Source organism: Schistocerca americana, chromosome X, assembly GCF_021461395.2.
Source record: "Schistocerca americana isolate TAMUIC-IGC-003095 chromosome X, iqSchAmer2.1, whole genome shotgun sequence".
Taxonomy (NCBI): Eukaryota; Metazoa; Arthropoda; class Insecta; order Orthoptera; family Acrididae; genus Schistocerca; species Schistocerca americana.
The window spans coordinates 385,190,953-385,211,740 of NC_060130.1; the positions used below are offsets into that span (position 1 = coordinate 385,190,953).

The 20,788-nt window shown below is 38.5% G+C and overlaps 1 protein-coding gene across 2 annotated transcripts in view; it reads right to left on the reverse strand.

Annotated features, from left to right (window-relative positions):
• Positions 1–20,788, reverse strand: part of LOC124555567 (myotubularin-related protein 2) — a 182,921-nt gene that overhangs the window by 36,404 nt on the left and 125,729 nt on the right. For both annotated transcript variants that reach the window (XM_047129526.1, XM_047129525.1), the window contains one exon: positions 9,186–9,370. In XM_047129526.1, coding sequence (XP_046985482.1) covers positions 9,186–9,370 — 185 coding nt within the window. The remainder of the gene's footprint in view (positions 1–9,185; positions 9,371–20,788) is intronic.

Genomic DNA, 20,788 nt, shown 5'->3' on the forward strand with positions numbered 1-20,788 from the left:
ATGGGTGAAAATTATCATAACAGTTTTCCTTAAATTAAAAAAAAGTGTAAGTTTGGGAGGTTAATGGGGTCACACATTAGAATTCCAGAGATTGCAGAGATCATTGTTAACAGCATCTAACCAGTGAAAACTTCCACAACAGAATACCTAAGAGTACATTGGTTTACATTCTATTTAACTTATATCAGATAGAATGTTTTCCCATTCCAATATCTAACTTGTCATAAAGAGAAATTTAAGTAAATTTTTTATTATATGAAGGTCATTCCTTATTGATTTACATTTTACTTTTTCCCATCAGTCATGGTGCGCCATTTGACTCACAATTATGGTTTCAAGTATACAGGGAGTTACAAAAAGGTACGGCCAAACTTTCAGGAAACATTCCTCACACACAAATAAAGAAAACATGTTATGTGGACATGTGTCCAGAAACGCTTAATTTCCATGTTAGAGCTCATTTTAGTTTCGTCAGTATGTACTGTACTTCCTCGATTCACTGCCAGTTCGCCCAATTGAAGGACAACCCTCTTGACTTTCATTTATGGGGGCATTTGAAAGCTCTTGTCTATGCAACCCCGGTACCAAATGTGACGGCCGCGGTGGTCTAGCGGTTCTAGGCGCTCAGTCTGGAGCCGCGCGACTACTACGGTCGCAGGTTCAAATCCTGCCTCGGGCATGGATGTGTGTGATGTCCTTAGGTTAGTTAGGTTTAAGTAGTTCTAAGTTCTAGGGGACTGATGACCACAGATGTTAAGTCCCATAGTGCTCAGAGCCATTTGAACCGGTACCAAATGTAGAGACTCTTCGTGCTCATATTGTGGACGGCTGTGATACAATACGCCATTCTCCAGGGCTGCATCAGGGATTCCATGCGATGGAGGGTGGATGCATGTATCCTCGCTAACGGAGGACATTTTGAACATTTCCTGTAACAAAGTGTTTGAAGTCACGCTGGAACGTTCTGTTGCTGTGTGTTTCCATTCCATGATTAATGTGATTTGAAGAGAAGTAATAAAATGAGCTCTAACATGGAAAGTAAGTGTTTCCGGACACATGTCCACATAACATATTCTCTTTCTTTGTGTGTGAGGAATGTTTCCTGAAAGTTTGGCCGTACCTTTTTGTAACACCCTGTGTAATACTTTGGTCTAAGCGTAGGTGGCAGGACAATCATAGAAGTGCAATCCATGCACAGCAAAACCTATTTTTCCCAACTACTGTCATCATTTGAGTGGACAACAAAGAATCTGATCTTCAAGGACAGCAACGGATGACATGGTTTCTGTGGAACGAGAGTGTAAACACTGTGGATACACACACACAGCAATCAATGACATGTGAAGAGAATGCACTATCACGGAAAAGTGCTTTTGCAAAACAACCCTGCTTATCCCCATACAAGCCTGAAAACCATAGCTACCACTGCTGGAATGGTATTTCAGGTACTGCCACACCCACAGTATTCTCCTGTTCTCCTGACTTGGCTCCTGCCAGTTACCACCTATTCAAGGCTATGAAAAAATCTCTATCTGGACATAATTTCCCAGACTTCCAGAAACTGTGAGCAGCTGTCTTGTGGTGGGTGTGACAGACTATAAAAAAGTTGTTCATGAAGGGCCTATAGTAGTTACAGGGGTCAATTCAGAAGGAGACAATATGCATTGCAGTACCAGGAACCCCATTTCAGTGATGGCAGCCATATCTTTCCAACTCCTACGGGGCAAGCATTGTCGTATTGTCAGATAACCTTTTTGTGATGGTGCACACTCTACAAACACAGCCACGAATCACCTGTGAATATCCAAAATGTTTATGCCATACCCCCACAGAAACTATGTTGTCCAGCACAGTCTTTCAAGACCACATACCATGTTGCCTGCTCACATAATTACATCAGTTGGGGAAAAATGGCTGTAGGATGCAATGCAGGGATTACACTTCTAGTGAATGTTCTGTTACCTACAGTTAGACCATAGCACTCACAGTTGCAACTGTAATTATTAGTCAAATGGTACTCCATGATGGATGGAAAAAAGAAGTGTAACTCAATGTGAAATGCCCCTCGTATAAATACTTTAATTTGACACTATTGCCATTTGTCCCCCACAATGATTATGCTACTGACTCCTACAAAAGTAATATTACTTCTCACACCCTGTCAGTGAAAAATTTAACTCTGCAGATTGTGTTTGCAATACCATATATTAATCTGAATAAAATTGAAATTTTTAATTGAAACCATTAAGATCACAACTTCATATTTCAATACTTATTGCATTACAAAATTTAATATTTCTTAATATTTAGTCCCGAACGCTTCCTGTTAAAATATGTTTTGCTTACTTTTAATACTATACTGATGTCAATTTTCTGAAGTTTGACTTTGTATCAAATAAAATACTGTTTAACCTGACCACAACATCAAATGAGCCACAAGCAATAATGACAAAATATAAATAATACATGGAGAAAACAACATAGAAGGCTCTGGTGTGATGTCTCCAGAGAAGAATTTCTCAAATAACAAACAAATGATGATGCATGAAGAAGAAACAATACAAACAAAGAAATATAAAACAAGAATATGTCTGTAACCAGAAAAGTAGTGTTGACATGTTTCTTTCAGTCATTCAGTTGTTCATTACATAGCCTACTCCTATCATAGCTGCCTACATGTCAGAGAAGAGGAGCCCATGTCGCACACTAAACGTATTTTTGGCATATAGAGATTTTGTAAAACTACATTGTTTTTTCATCAGTAAGTTAGATTTACAAAACCACACACTAAATTATCAGCAATACACCATAGCAAACAAATTTTATGAGAAAGATGTTCAAAATGAAAGACTTTTTTATATTAATTTACATTGTTTTTGACTTACATAAAGATGTCACTTGCAAATTTATGGAAATACGAAGGAAGTGTAGTTCATTAAATCACATCTGGTCTAAAGAAATTACTGTGAACTCTACCATTACAACAGTTACAATCAACTGCAGAGCAGGTAGAGCACATACATACGAGGACATGCTCTGAAAACACTGTCATATGATTTTTTGCAAGCATGAATTATAAAGAACTGCCGAATTCAAATCACTTCCTACTGAACCTAAATGCGAAATGCTTAGTAAAAATTGCAATAGTAAGACAAACAGAATAATTCACTCAAATATTCATAAGAGTAATTTACAATCAGCTTCTCCTTCCTGGTAGTAGTTTTTTGCCATACTCGTGTGATTAAACGAGTATTTCTGTTATAGGAAAGTTCTTGTAGAATGTAAATACTTTAGGATTAAAGGATACCTCTCACCAAAAAGCAGAAGCATTGAGCTGTTGGTCAGCACACACAAAAGGAAGAGAACTTGCTAGCATTCACACACACACACACACACACACACACACACACACTTCAATGCACACATGCTTTTTGCGGCAGGTGGACTGGTTGTGGTGGAGATAGTGTTGTGTGAGGTAGGTAGAGGGAGAGGGAGAGGGAGGCGGGAGGATGGGAAAGGGACTGGGGGTGAGTGGCTAGTAGCTCGGAGGGAGGCAGCTGGTTTGCTGGCTAGGAATCAAGGAGGGAGGGGTGGCAGGAATAAGGGCTGGCACGATTGCAGCGGCTGACGGAAAGTGACACATGCTGAAGGCAATGAGGGATGTGAATTTGGAGGGCGGGACAGGATGGAAGACGGAGAAACTGTCAGGTGGCAGGTGCGGGTAGAGTGGGCTGCCTCAAACGTACCACACAACCAGATGAGGAGGATCGTCATCACAACAATAGTTTTAGATTATAGAATGTCTGCCAGCAGACGCCAAACATGTCTTGTGAAAAAGGTTGTCTATTATCCACTATTTGGGCTATTAATGGCCTTCAAACACTTGTGGTGCCAACTATTGTAAATTAAGATGGTAGTGTTTTCCTCTACAGCCCACCTGATCCCATTCATTGCACTCACAAACATTGCAGATGATCTTCAGGAATGAAACACAAAAACATTCATTTGGCAAAGTCAAACTGGCCTAACAAGAAGTGGTTTGGTTTGTTACTTGGTACCAATCTAACCTAACTGACAATGCATTGTGCAATATTTCAATGAACTGTGGTACAAGGAGTGCACTCTAGTGAGAAAAATATAGTACCCATTTGATAACAGCATCTGCTTAAATATTCAAGCCAATTAATACTCAGTTCTAGTTCACTTTAACTACCCCGGTATGTTCTCTGAACTGTGTGCACCCAAACACAAGATTGAGAAAATCTTGCATGTTCTGCTAATTCTACTACTCCACCAACTATATCCAGAGACCTGGCTATACACAACTGGTTATTTCTAATCAGTGATTCATTCAAAAATTATAACAACTGCTGCTGAATTGCAAAGAATAATTTAAAAGAAACCATAATTTTTGTACAGGGTCATATTTGAACAACTGCTGCAACAAATATTTCAAACATACCCTTATCCGTACCATAACATGAAATACAATGGTGCAACAGGGGCAGAACAGGGGACTGATCTGTTTCATGAAAATTGCCTGAAATCCTTAAATGTAACATTTAATGGAACATATAGAACAAAAACAAAAAGAAATGCTTTTCCCGGAATACAAAGTCAAAATCTGTAGCTGGTCACAGTTTATACAAGAAATCAGTTCATTATCTCTCTGTAGTGGTACAGGCAGTTAAAGCAACAACACTGGTCTTTAAAACTTCTCCAGATTATGGGGTTTAATACTGTCTGCCTAGGACAATAATTCCACCACAGTAATACCATGGGAAAATTCAATTACAAATAACTTTCTTGTAATATAACAGTTTTGCTTACAATTAGTAAGTTTGCATATAGGTCAGTAAATCAGAATGTGTTTGAAAAGCCTATCTGCTTTTCCTAACCAGTCTCTGATTACTGTCTACTAAAGCATGAACCTGTAGCACTAGAGTTTGTTACTTTTATAAACTGCGAGGTTAAAGAAATTACCTTCTCTCCTAAAATGGTTCTTTGTCATTTGTCATTAGGCTGCTAGTCTCAAATGTATTGCAAAATTTAAGATGACTGGCTACATAATGTGGACCAACAAGCATATCCACACCATGCAGATCAACTTCTCTGTCTATATAAAACATGGTCTCTTCATTAATGCTAACATTTTCTGAATTTATGAAATATATATTTTTTTGTTCACCTGTTATTACACTTTTTGGAGGCATTTTGGTAAATTTAGATGCAATTTTCATAATGAAATAGTCATTTTTGCTTGAGACCAAGGATTTCTTCTCTCAAAGCATCTCTAAAACATTAGTCATGAAAATTATTTACAAGTTACAGTAAACAGTTTGAAAAATCAAATGTGATAATTATGTACAGACTGAACTGCTACTCATGGGAAAGTTTGAGCTGATGAACATGATAAAGTTATTACTTCATTTTCCCACTAAGCAGGCAAGAAGTTAAAATAATAACACACACATTTCAAAGATATTTGTGGCAAGAGCTGTGAAAGGAGTATGTCAAATAGAGGACCACAGTTCTGCAATTTTAAGAGATTAATGAAACACTGAAATGCTTCCACTGTTCGAGTCCACAATAGTGTAATCGCATGTTACGGATACTAACAAGCAACTTTGTACAAAATGCCCTCTTTAATTATTTGTTGTGTTTCATATTTGGTTGGAGTTTCACATCACACACACACAAACCTTTTCTTACAAAATGAGTGGAGATAATCTGCATGTGAAATATGCAACCAACCACAAGTGAAAGTCACACTATCTACAAACATGAGAAGAGCTGCTGCTGATGAACTTAGATATGTCTCTTAAAAATAAAGCTGATTATGGACACTGAGGCCCAAAAGCAACACACGAATTTCATAGGTGGAAAAATTATCCTCTGTTATAAGTAATGTCACTTCTTAGCTATAACAGTTTAGGACTGTTAGCAATTGGATGAAATTGCTAAACTGCCCACTGAGACTTTTCTTTAAGGCAAATAATTAGTATTTAAATTGATACAACTTCTGTCAATCAACCCTGGTAGATGTCCTGTACACAACAGTTGAGAGAAATATTACTATTACATCATTAAACTCAGTGACTCCTTCATTCCTGACAAACACTCAATGCCCTACACCAAATAATATTCAATGTCTTTTCCTGATTTTAGTAACTCAAAACCACTTTCAATAATTTCCTTATTTCACAAAAAGGGTAACCTGAGCTTCATTTTATATACTGTATGCTGTCTCTTCAAGGACAGGTGTACTTAAAAATGGAAAAAAAGCCTGAAAAAAGTAACAATATCTAAATTATTTTTCTGCAAGCATGTCATGTATGCTGTACACTGCCATCACTGTGACTGACATTTATGTCACATTTATCATATTTTGATCATATTAATATGGTCGCAGGTTCATATCCTGCCTCGGTCATGGATGTGTGCAATGTCCTTAGTTCTAAGTTATTGGGGACTGATGACCTCAGATATTGAGTCCCATAGTGTTCAGAGCCTTTTTAAACATTTTCTTTTTATCATACTAATGTTCTGCTCACTTTGAGTAGCCTGTGCTATGCCTTCAGAATTCTTAGCCAAAGCTGTGATGTGACCACCATCAAAACTGTATACTTTGCACTAGTGAACTCAGTCCTCTCATATGGCATTCCATTCGGGGGGGGGGGGGGGGGGGGGGGGGGGGGCAATAAATAGGAAAATATTCGTTATGCAAAAGCGAATTGTCAAGGTCATGTTAAGATTGCCACTGCACACACCTACCAAACCAATCTTAAAAGAACTCAGAGTATTACCTGTACCAAGTATATACATCCTAGAGGGCGTTTCATTTGTCAGTAAGAATCTTCTTCTCTTCATAACAAATAATGACATTCATGATCATGACACCCGCGGTGTAAGCAACATTCATCTAGATAATCAGAGACTCAGTAAATGACATGATGGTGTGAGGCACATAGGCAGCATACATTATAATAAATTACCTTGCTCAGTCAAGAATAATAAAAGCTCTTTCAGGAAGAAAGTTAACAGTATATTGCTCCAGCATTGTTTTTATTCTGTTGCTGAATTTATGGGGACCAATTCATGCCACGTGTAGCTTTAATTTAGTCTAATACGTCAATCTTGAATGACTGTAATGTAGAGACGTATTTTATGTATTCTGTCATATAGTCAATGTAAGAAAAAGTATTATGCTTCAACGATTCATTGCTGTAACTTGTATCCCATGTCATGAACATTATTTTGTGGAGACACAAACACACACACACACACACACACACACACACACACACACACAGGTCATTTCCCACCATTTATTTGTATTATGTTAGCCACTTTCATAGCCGAGGTCAGTTTGATGTGGAGGGCGTCACTTTGATATCTGATAGTGGAGAAGTTTTCATCTCCAGTTTTTGACTAGGCATGGGAGAGGTGTGAGCCTTAGGCCCACTGGTCTTGTACCAATGTATTGGATTAAATTCCCAACACCTCTGGCGTGTGTCGTACATGGCGTGCATATGGTGGTGGTGATGTTGGTGGTGGTAGTGATTTGTCCATTAGATGGAGACAATGGACGTGGCTATCTTTCTGATATTAGATAACAGTGAACTATGTTCCAGTACACACTCTGCCAAACCTTGAAATTTCCGGTAACATTCTAGATTAAAACTTAACTTAAATGTAAATAAAAATGCATGTTCAAAAACATAAAACCAGCCAAATTACTTATGAGTACAGCACAGAAAACGGGATAAATGAAATGGGTCTACAACGGCAAATGTACTTTTGGGACTGCACTAGTTACTATCTTTATGATATGACATTACAGACATCAGACTGGAAAAGTACACAGATGGCACATACCATGCCGTCTGTCCCATGGCAACTAACCCATGAACACAAGGTTCAACATTTAGAGTTCAATCAAAAGTTGCTTGAAATACTAACTATTAACAGATTTAAAAAATGCTGCTGAACACTGAATTAGTTATGAAACAAAGTTCTAATAATCTGACACATGGAGAAAGCAATAGCAATGCATCTGAATATTCCTTGACGATGCTCATTTAACAAAAGCAAGTCAAGCAAGCAAGAAGTGTGGGCAGTACAAGTGTGTGCATTACCTACACTGTAGATGGAAACAACTGTACATTATGACAGGGAAGTAACAAATGAGTTTTACGTTATGCTATGACTTCCTGAGGTTTCTGAGATTTGTAAAAAAAAAAAAAAAGTGACAAAGGACTGAATATGGATTTGCTCCATCATGACATAGCACAGTTCAACAGTACTGTAATACAAGACCCCTAAGCTGCTGTTTTTGTTCTTCCTTTCATGTTTTTCTTTAGACTTGAAACCTTTCCAAAATTTTTATTCTGTTTTGAAACATGTTCCACTCTAGGATAAGGACTATCAGCACCTTTCCAAGCTGCTTTAATCCAGGTGGTTGTGATCGTCTTGTTCCGAAAGTAAACAATATTTGTTTGCATATTCTATTTTGCTCCATTCTGTACAGGTATCCACGAAATATCCACCACCTTTTCCTCACGGTTTCCAAGATCATCTCTACATTCTGCATTGTACCCATGATTTTTTGTAGGATTCTTCTTGCCAGGATCTCCAGCTTCACTATCCTTTAGTTAATTCAGAGGCACTCACTAGCATTATTATTATCATCATAATAATTCTTATTAATACTTTACACATATTGAAAATCCCTGCACATTAAAACTGAATAATGTACTGCAATTCTATCAGAGACTCTTGCCTTTTGCATGATTTAACAGCCTAACCTATGAAGGCCTGCTTCACAGCCTGGTTCAAAGTTACAATCTGCCACTATCCCACCCTTTTATTCTCCCAATGCCATATTGTCAATTCTACATAACTCCAACTGGTAAAGCAACTGGAAATGCAGGACTGCTTCTAGTTGATATCCACAAACTAATAAGTATGAAATAAGAAAAGGCGTATAGGCACACAATTTCACCAAGACTATAAATAAATAAATAAATAAATAAATAAAATAAAAAATAAATTAAAAATGCCCCGAATAAATATCTACTTCTGATCTGGGCTTAGAGGTTTTATTGCATCTGGATAATTTTTGGTTAAAACTATGATGTACATGTATACATTAAAAATACTGTAACACCACAAAATGAACAAACCTGTTATACAAAAATGTGCCAAATCTGCAGGAGTATAAATGATCCAGTATAGTTAGGAGAAAGTGATCATTGAACTCAAATGCATTTGGGAACTGTGTTGTTATCTGCCACACACAATCAATAAATTGGAGAAACACAGGGGATCTATCCGCATCAGAGTGATGATCATCACCATGGCCAATTCTCTGAAACAAGAGGTTTGTTAAATCCAATGATAATGTAGTTCATAAAAAGAGAATATACATTAATTTTGTAAATTCAAGTAAGCAAGGAGAGAGAAACATGCTATGACTATTTCATTCAATAATGCAGTTAAACTGTCTTAGCACAGTTTATCAAAATTCTTTTAGATCAGCCTTGCGCTAGCTGACCTTACCACAGTGAAATCACTTATCTTTCAACTTCCACAAAAACAAGTTTCAGAAAGATGTATCTGAGCTTAAAAATAATTCCTAATAAAACTGTTTACTGCATCATTTCTATGGTATACTGCTTAGCATGTATGCAAAAACACGCCGATTATTTTCTACATACAACAACCTGAATATATAATTAAAAACTGAACTTGGTCATACTGTACATTACAGTTGTTGAGAAAAGCTATAATGTGGAAGACTAAATGAATAACAGTGCTTGTCAATTCTGATTTGGATTTTTTTTTTTTTTTTTTTTTTTTTTTTCATGCAACACACAAACTAATGCACAAGATATAGCCACTGGATTTTGAGGTAAGCTACAGGCTTCCATTTACAACAGCGAAAAACATAGAAAAACTCATAAACCACATAAAAGACATATTCCAGATACAGCTATGTTGGTCTCATCTGATGTAGCAAACACGAACTCCACAATCTGTCAAAGAAATAATCAAGATAATAGCAGATGACCTACATACTTACCATCAGTTACCACAAGCACACAGAACAGAGATAAAAACACTCCTACACCACATTACTGACCAAAATTACTTTAAATTCAATAAAGAATTCTACTTACAAGAAAAAGGACTGCCAATGTAATCCCCAATTTTAGGATAGTTAGCAAGTATCTTCATGAACAAAATAGAAGAAAGAATTTCCCAGAAAATATACAATATAGTGTACTGGTGGAGATGCATGGATGACAACCTCCGATTGGCAAAAAATAATGGATACCAAGAATTCCTAGTGACAAAACTGAACAAGAAAATCCAGAAAAACATAAAACACCACACAAATCCAGAGACCCACATCACTCGCCAGAAACACACACACCAACATCACCATCACTAGACAACAAGAGAACACAGAAACTCAACAGACAAGCTGGTGCACTCATATGGAAACAAACTGATATATAGAATTGGGAACATCCTCAAGAAACAAGGAATAAAAATAGTGTACCACAGCAACAAATCTATACAGAGATGTCTAAAAATGAGGATGATCAGACTTACAACTTACAAAAATCTGGCATTTACCAAGTCCAGTGTAACAGCTGTGATGCTCTGCTCTTAGGACAGACAGGCAGAAGTTTTGAAATAAAATACAAGGAACACAAAAGAGAATAGAAATATGGCACCAGCCACTCAACATTTGAAGAACACCTCTGGCAAGAAATCCATCACTATCACCATAAGAAAGGACACGAAAATAGATTGAGCAACAAGAAACATATCCTAAATATATAAGGAAACTTCCAAATTAAAAAAGCGATAATGGAAAAGAACCACATAATAAATGACTTGACAAACATCAGCAACCACACACTATTTAAACTAACAAAACATATAGCTGAAAAAGAACCCCCCCCCCCCCCCCCATAGAAATCACAAAATGATACCACGAACCAGGAAATATCCTCACCTTAAATCATCAACACTGTACCACATCAAAGCAATAAAGTACAAACTTTCACCCCCCCCCCCCCCCCCAACCACACACACACACACACACACACACACACACACGGAAATCGAAGAGAGAAAAAAAAAAAAAAAAAAAAAAAAAAAAAAAAAAAAAAAAAAAAAAAAAAACCATGAGTAACGAAAAGAATAAAAACTGTTTATAATAGTAAGTAACGCATGGGAACCATTCATGATCAGAACAGTCAAGATTGTAAGAGAAAAAAAACCATATTGTTACAGTGACCACTGAAGATGCTTTTTTCAAATACTGCTGGTGTTTGGAAATTAATCATTGTGTATGAGGTAACAATGTCTTTGATTGTTAACCTTTCATTCAGGTAGTGACTAATATCGTTCTCACAGTTCCATTATTTTACATGCAGGACAGGCACAGTTCTCCTCTAATTAAAGAGTAAAATTTAGTCTTCACCAATGAGTGGTAACATCGAAAGAAAATCATCAACTAAGTTCAAAATCCAGCACAGTTATGACACAAATTTCAATCTCTCAATTATTCGTAGTGTAAAGAGCACATCTTTCACAAAATGTGGTAAAAAGTACGGTTCTGATGACTCAAGTGTGAAACATTGAATCGCATTGGAGAATAAGCTGCAAACTGCTGTTTCATCCCGGAAATCCTACAGACGGCCGAAATTTGGGAAATAATCTGAACTTGAAGTTACAGTTCTTTTCTTTTTACATGATAACAGGAAAGATGGGAAACCTATCTCTTGAAAAATAATCCTGTTAAGGCCATTGGATATTGTGAAGATCTGAAATATAACACACAGAAAAAAATCTGTGGGAATATCAGTTGGTGTCACAGGTTTATACAGGGCTATTACAAATTCATAAATTCACTGTAGCTCCACTCATTGACATATGGTCACGACACACTACAGATACGTAGAAAAACTCAAAGTTTTGTTCGGCTGAAGCCGCACTTCAGGTTTTGCCGCCAGAGCAACAAAATGCCTACAGGAGCCGAGAAAGCGTATGTCGTGCTTGAAATGCACTCACATCAGTCAGTCATAACAGTGCAACGACAGTTCAGGACGAAGTTCAACAAAGATCCATCAACTGCTAACTCCATTCGGCGATGGTATGCGCAGTTTAAAGCTTCTGGATGCCTCTGTAAGGGGAAATCAACGGGTCGGCCTGAAGTGAGCGAAGAAACGGTTGAACGCATGCAGGCAAGTTTCACGCGTAGCCCGCGGAAGTCGACGAATAAAGCAAGCAGGGAGCTAAACGTACCACAGCCGACACTTCAGGACGAAGTTCAACAAAGATCCACCAGCCGCTAACTCCATTCGGCGATGGTATGCGCAGTTTAAAGCTTCTGGATGCTTCTGTAAGGGGAAATCAACGGGTCGGCCTGCAGTGAGTGAAGAAACGGTTGAACGCATGCAGGCAAGTTTCACGCGTAGCCCGCGGGAGTCGACGAATAAAGCAAGCAGGGAGCTAAACGTACCACAGCCGACGGTTTGGAAAACCTTACAGAAAAGGCTAAAGCAGAAGCCTTACCGTTTACAATTGCTACAAGCCCTGACACCCGATGACAAAGTCAAATGCTTTGAATTTTTGGTGCGGTTGCAACAGCTCATGGAAGAGGATGCGTTCAGTGCGAAACTTGTTTTCAGTGATGAAGCAACATTTTTTTCTTAATGGTGAAGTGAACAGACACAATATGCGAATCTGGGCGGAAGAGAATCCTCACGCATTCGTGCAGCAAATTCGCTATTCACCAAAAGTTAACGTGTTTTGTGCAATCTCACGGTTTAAAGTTTACGGTCCCTTTTTCTTCTGCGAAAAAAACGTTACAGGACACGTGTATCTGGACATGCTGGAAAATTGGCTCATGCCACAACTGGAGACCGACAGCGCCGACTTCATCTTTCGACAGGATGGTGCTCCACCGCACTTCCATCATGATGTTCGGCATTTCTTAAACAGGAGATTGGAAAACTGATGGATCGGTCGTGGTGGAGATCATGATCAGCAATTCATGTCATGGCCTCCACGCTCTCCCGACTTAACCCCATGCGATTTCTTTCCGTGGGGTTACATGAAAGATTCAGTGTTTAAACCTCCTCTACCAAGAAACGTGCCAGAACTGCGAGCTTGCATCAACGATGCTTTCGAACTCATTGATGGGGACATGCTGCGCCGAGTGTGGGAGGAACTTGATTATCAGCTTGATGTCTGCCGAATCACTAAAGGGGCACATATCGAACATTTGTGAATGCCTAAAAAAACTTTTTGAGTTTTTGTATGTGTGTGCAAAGCATTGTGAAAATATCTCAAATAATAAAGTTATTGTAGAGCTGTGAAATCGCTTCAATCATTTGTAATAACCCTGTATATGAAGAGTCTCCTCTACCTGACAAAGCACTTCACTAGCAGAGAGACTATCAGAAGATTTTACCAAGAAACTCAAACTTCCTGAGGCACATAATCCAAATGTGGCAGCAGCATTCTGACCCTTTACACCACATCAGCAATACCACAGAGATGCCCACCGTTTTGGACATGCCGAGCCAGTGGGCTATAAAGGGGGACAAGTATCTCATTATAAAAAACTGAAGACTTAACACAAAGAATAACCATGATGCAAGTAGTTACTACAGAGGGAGGAAAACTGCCACTGTATTATATTGAAGCATAAAACTTTGACCAAGTAAAATTTCCCTACACGGTTAGTGGTTTACTGCCAAGAAAGAAGCTGAGTGATACCAGAATTAATGATGGACTGCTAGCTTCCGTTTGGAATTGTAGATCTGGTGTACTGCTCAGAGAAGGTATATTTACATGAGCCACAAAAAATTGCATATTGCCACTTATTTAGCGGACTGTGTTGCCGGGGAACATTTCTACCCACAGAAATCGCAGCTGCATACTCGGCAACATTGCTGGCCACTGTTGCCCAGCATTGCTCCATCCAGCAATTTCCATTATTGTTATACACTGAACAGCCAAAGAAACTGGTACACCTGCCTAATGTCACGTAGTGTCCCCAACTGCACACGCCCCAAACAATTACAGAGCCTCCATCAGCTTGAACTGTCCCCTGCTGACATCCAGGGTCCATGGATTCACGAGGTTTTCTCCATACCCGTACACATCCATCCACACTCTTTCCAACCAGGCAAGATGTTTCCAGTCATCAGCAGTCCAAAGTTGGTGTTGACAGGTCTAGGCAAGGCGTAAAGCTGTGTGTCGTGCAGACATCAAGGGCGCGCGAGTGGACCTTCGGCTCTGAAATCCCGTATCGATGAGGTTTTGTTGAATAGTTTGCACACTGACACCTGTTGATGGCCCAGAATTGAAATCTGCAGCAATTTGCGAAAGGGTTGCATTTCTGTCACATTGAACGATTTTCTTCAGTCATCATTGGTTCCGTTCTTGCGAGTTCTTTTTCCGGCCACAGCAATGTTGGAGATTTGACGTTTTACCAGATTCCTGATATTCAATGCACACTCGTGAAATGGTCATATGGGAATATCCCCACTGCACTGCTACCTTGGGGAGGCTGTGTCCCATCACTCGTGTGCCGATTATAATACCACGTTTAAACTCACTTAAATCTTGATAAACTGCCATTGTAGCAACAGTAACTGATTTAACAAATGCGGCAGAAACTTGTCATCTTATATAGGCGTTGCCAACCACAGCACCATATTCTACCTGTTTACGTATCTCTGTATTTCAGTACCCATGTCCATAAAGGTTTCTTTGGTGCTTCAGTGTACACTGTCTGAGGTAATATACTACTGAGCCAGAAGTGTTAACACGAGCCACTGTATTGCTCCAAAATTGACTAAAGTGAGCAACTAGAAGTGAGTGTGGCTCTCCTACTTTTTCATTTTACAAAGAAAAAATTAACAAGAAAAATAGAAATACTGTTATGTGGTGAATTAATTTTTATCTCGTGAATAGATACTGAGTACCTTGCTCTTTCAGAATGTTGAAGCAGGATTTTGAACATATTGCAAAGGCAAATGATCTGAGAACTGGTAAGAAATACCAATATAAAGACTATGTATCAGTTTACAGCCAGACTGGCAACAACCTTTTGGTTTGTGGCTACTGGTGATTTGTACAGAAATGCTCAAGGTATTCATTAAAGTAGTCCAATACAAAAATCAGATGTTTACATTCATATGTCACTCTGGCTCCCTTTGTGCAATGAGAGAACTATGAAATTCATAACTGTGATAAATCTATGACTTCAGTTATGGGACGCAAAAAGCAATGTTTAGGAAGACTGTAATGAAAAGAATGGCAGTTGGCAAATTGTTGTCCATGAACACAGATACACAAGTGATGAAGCCTAAAGATGTTCAGAAGCCTTAAGAACCTATGTGGAATACAATTATTACTCACTGCTGCAGATGATCTACTACAATGGTTGCAGCAAGAATACAGTTTTTTTAGATTCTGATCTTCGTATCTGTTACTTCCCATGTTGCATTGTTATAGCCATAGTTGTATTATCACTTTTATAAAATTCGTGATTCTGTTGTTGCCCACTTCAGTATCTACTGTCAATAAAAGAGCAACTGATACACATCAAGGATTGCCACCATTGGCTATGTTGCTATATTATGTACACTAACAGATAGCATCTGAGGAAGTGTGTGTGTGTGTGTGTGTGTGTGTGTGTGTGTGTGTGTGAGATGAGATTTGTGCACTTGAGTATCTCCTTCATTCTTATTCTAATGTTTACGCTTCGATTTTTATTTTATTTTTATAAAACTGGTCCTGAAAATTTGTCACTTTATGAGTTTTTTGGAAACATTTATAGGAAGAAGACATCCTCTGAAAGTAGGTGCACAAGCTGGAACAGTCAACAACCAACATATAAACACGGGAGCTTGCAGTTTCTTATAACAACCACATATTCTTATAAAATGCATAGTTAGTCTGATAGCTGTATTTATCACCTGTGAGCAGGAAATGTAGGGAATTTTCCCAATTTAGTACTCATTTTGGCCAGAATGGATCATTCCACAAGTATATGGGTCACATCAAAAGGATACCACACTGACAATGGCATGGGTCCACTCCTATTAGAATAAAATCATGCGTGCACCTGGAGTGGCCAATGTATAGTGCAGCAGCGATAGCATCCTTCTCGACCACAACTGGCACAGTGCACACCGTTCACAGCTACATGGGAGAAGGTACTTTTAAACCTCCAGCCACAATGCTGCCAGGCAATGCTTGCAGTCTTTAATGGGGAGTCACCACGCATATGCACCACCAGAGGATGCTAAATTCACATGACCCCACTGCTTGCAACTCTTAATTGCTGGTACATCTTTTTAAGCAGCCATATTCAAGGGTTTTGCCTCCAGATTCAGTAAACTGACACATTCATAACAACAACAGTAGTATGGGAGACTATGAGGAGCAAATTCCATCAATACTACTAAATATTAGTATATGTCACTGTCTTCTCTGAGTATATCAGCATTCTAAATTATTTGTTACAATCAAGAACAGTAAACCCTTTGTATATAATTCAGCAATACAGAAAAACCAACAGCAATACGAAGTTATGTATAACACAATTATTAAATGTACATACCGTTCCAATAATACGTTTTAACTTTTTTTATTTTATTTTATTTACACATCAAGTTCCGTAGGACCAAACTGAGGAGCAAATCTCCAAGGTCATGGAACATGTCAGTACATGAAATAACAAGATAAAAATAATAACAGATAAAAATAAAATGTTTATGAACCCAAAAAAAGTCAACGCATAATCAACAATACAACAAGTATCAGCTTAATTTTTCAAGGAACTCATCGATAGAATAGAGGGAGTAACCCATGAGGAAACTCTTCAGTTTCAATTTGAAACTGTGTGGATTACTGCAAAGATTTTTGAATTCTGGTGGTAGCTTATTGAAAATGGATGCAACGGTATACTGCACACCTTTCTGTACAAGAGCTAAGGAAGTCCTACCCAAATGGAGGTTTGATCTCTGACGAGTATTAACTGAGTGAAAGCTGCTTAATCTTGGGAATAAACTAATATTGTTAACAAGAAATGACAGTAATGAACTTACAATACTTATTGCCCGAACCACCCATTTCTGAACCAAAAATATACTTTTAGAATGGGAAGAGTTGCCCCAAAATATAATACCATACAACATAAGCAAATGAAAATAAGCAAAGTACACTGATTTTTGTGTCAAACAATCACACACTTCAGATACCATTTGAATAGTAAAAATGGAAGCACTGAGTCTTTGAACAAGGTACTGAATGTGGGCATTCGATGACAGTTTCTATCAATCTGTGCACATAGAAATTTGAACTGTTCTGTTTCACTAATCATGTGTCCATTCTGTGAAATTGAAATGTCAGTTTTGTTGAATTGTGTGTTCAAAACTGTAAAAACTGATTCTTACTGTGATTTAGCATTACTTTATTTTCTACAAGCCATCAACTTATGTCATGAACTGCATTATTTAAATCGAGCCAATGTTGCACAGAATATCCTTTACTACCAAGCTAATGTCATCAGCAAACAGCAATATTTTAGAGTTACTCATAATACTAGAGGGCATATCATTTGTACAAATAAAGCACAGGAGTGGCCCCAACACTGATTCCTGGGACACCCCGCACTTGACTGTACCTCACTCAGACCCCACATCACAGCCATTCTCAACACTGTGAATAATGACCTATTGCTGTCTGTTAAAGTAAGAGGTAAACCAATTGAGAGCTACTCCCTACATTTTGTAATGGTCCAACTTCTGGAGCAATATTTTGTGATCAACACAACCAAACGCCTTAGTTAAATCAAAAAATATGCCTAGCGTTCGAAACCTTTTGTTTAACCCATTCAGCACCTCAGAGAGAAAAGAGAATATAGTATTTTCAGTTGTTAAACGACTTCTAAAGCCGTACTGTACATTTGATAGCAAATCGTGTGATATAAAATGATCACTTATCCTTACATACACAGCCTTTTAAATAACTTTAGCAAGCCCTAATGGCATCGAAATAGGTCTAAAATAGTCTAAATTATCTGTTTCTCCCTTATTATAAAGCTGCTTTACTACTGATTAAATTAAACATTAAGGAAACTGGCCATACCTAAAGAAAAACTTACAGATTGGCTAAATACAGGGCTAACATGTGCAGCACAGTACTTAAATATTCTGCTAGGCACTCCGTCGTGACCATGAGAGTCCTTAGTCATCAATGACTTAATTATTGACTCAATCTCCCCCTTTTCTGTATCACAGATGAGTATTTCAGACATCAATCTTGGAAAGTCATTTTCCAGGAAAGTTGTATAAACTAAAATTTTATTTAATTCACCAGCACTGCTCAGAAAATGACTGTTAAATACTGTACATGTATGTGATTTATCAGTAACAGAAATATTTTTACTACGAACTGACTTTATTCCGTCGATCTTGTGCTGCTGACCACACACTTCCTTCACAACTGACCATATGGTTTTAATTTAATTCTGTGAATTAGCTATTCTATTTGCATACGACATACTCTTTGCCTTCCTAATAACATCTTTAAGCACCTTACAGTACTGTTTGTAATGGGCTACTGTAGCTTGATTGTGATTACTTCTAACATTTTGATGTAATTTCTGCTTTGTTTTACATGATATCCTTATCCCATGTGTCGGCCACCCAGGCTGCCTTCTGCTGCTAGTACCCTGTTTAGAACATTCTAATGGAAAGCAACTCTCAAAGAGCACGAGAAATATGTTAAGAAAGACATTATATTTATCATCTGTGTTATCGGCACTATGAGCATCCTGCTACTCTTGTTCCTTAACAAAGTTCAAAAAACTTTCTATTGCTGTTGGATTAACTATCCTACAAAGTTTGAAATTATATGTGACGTTCGTTTGAGTACAAAAGCCTTCAAATGTTAAAATTTGTGCATCATGGTCTGAAAGGCCATTTACCGTTTTACTAACAGAATCCCCATCTAGTAATGAAGAATGAATAGAAATATTGCCTATGGCTGTGCTACTATTCCCCTGCACAATAGTTGGAAAAAACATAGTCTGCATCAGATCATATGAATTTAGGAGATCTATCAACATCCTTTTTCTTGCACCTTCATACACAAAATTTATACTGAAGTCACCACATATAACTAATTTCTGGTACTTCCTATCAAGTGAATCGAGAACTCCCTCCAGCTTGAGCAGAAATGCTCTGAAGTCAGAGTTAGGGGACCTATAAACAACAACAATTAGAAGTTTGGTTTCGCTAAATTCAACTGCCCCTGCACAACATTCAAGTATCTGTTCAGTGCAGTGCCGTGATACATCTATGGACTCAAATGGAATACTGTTTTTTATGTACACAGCCACTCCCCCACCCCCCAAGGAACTTTAAAAACATCCATTTAATCTGTATCCTGGTAAAGGAAGCTTCTAAACTGTCAAATTATTGAAGTGTTGCTCCAATATACCAATAATTTCTGAGTCAGCATCTGTGAGCAGTTCACTATCTTTATCTCTAATACCTCTTATATTTTGATGAAATATGCTAGTTCCTTCTCTACGTGTAAACATGACATCCTCTGAAGGTGAGCCCTTGGTTAGAAGGACTTCCTTTAAGCAGGTATACCTATCAGCTGACTTCAATCTAAAAACGTTTCAGCTCTAACACCAACTACTACAGGAATTTTTCCATGAGTGATCCCACCACCACCCACTACACTGTCACCTTTAAGCTTTGCCAATCTTCCCTTCCCATACCTATTGAGGTGCAGGCCATGCCTAGTGAAACACAATCTACTGATATAGTCAACTGGCACCACTGAAATGTGACCCATGCCCTCTGCCATCAGTGTCCTCCTCAGCCCCATGTTAACGTGCCTAACAGCCGCATTAATATGAGGCCAATCATGACACTGAAACATTTGCACAAAATGCGCATTACTGCCACCAGTTTGATTAACTATCTTTACCAGGTCGCCACCTACATCATATTCCTCATCCCTATCGAGACTGTTCCCTGCTCCACCCACTATCACTACCTGATCCTTCTTCGTAAAATTCCTACATGAATCCCCTATGCTGTCAGTCACCTGAGCCAATGCTGCACGGGGCTTCACAATGCTGGTGACCTGGTACTCATTCCCCAACACTTCCTGCAACTGCTGGCCAACACCTCTACCATGCGAACTACCTAGCAGCAGAACCTTCTTCTTTCTGTTAGACTTTGCAACTGACCTAGGCCTCCTAACTGCCGAGGGCTGCTGCATGTTCCCTACATCTACAGCTCTGCAGCTACAAGGGGCTCCTCTCCCCCCAACTCTGCGTGCATGTAATAGATTTGACCAACTGTCAAAGTATAACTGTCTGAATACCTCCTCATCCTAGCTGCCTTCTTACCAACTGCCAGTTCCCATTTCCCAGCACCCTTCATCCTCCTCAACCTATCTAGTTCCTCCTTTGTGTGTTGTAACTGCACTTGAAAGGCACATATATTATGCTTCTGCCCCTCTAGCAACTTATTTCTGCTACAAATTCTGCATTCCCAGGAGAGGATCTTGTTAGGAGTAGTTGTGGTTTAGCATTCATCTTCCTATCCATTTAGGATTAGGAGTTTGAGTTGTGATCAAATATCAGTGCTGAGGGTTCAGAGGTCCAATAACTTTCTTGTTGTAGCTTTTTTGGCCTTGTTACCAGGATGTTCATTAGCTGTAA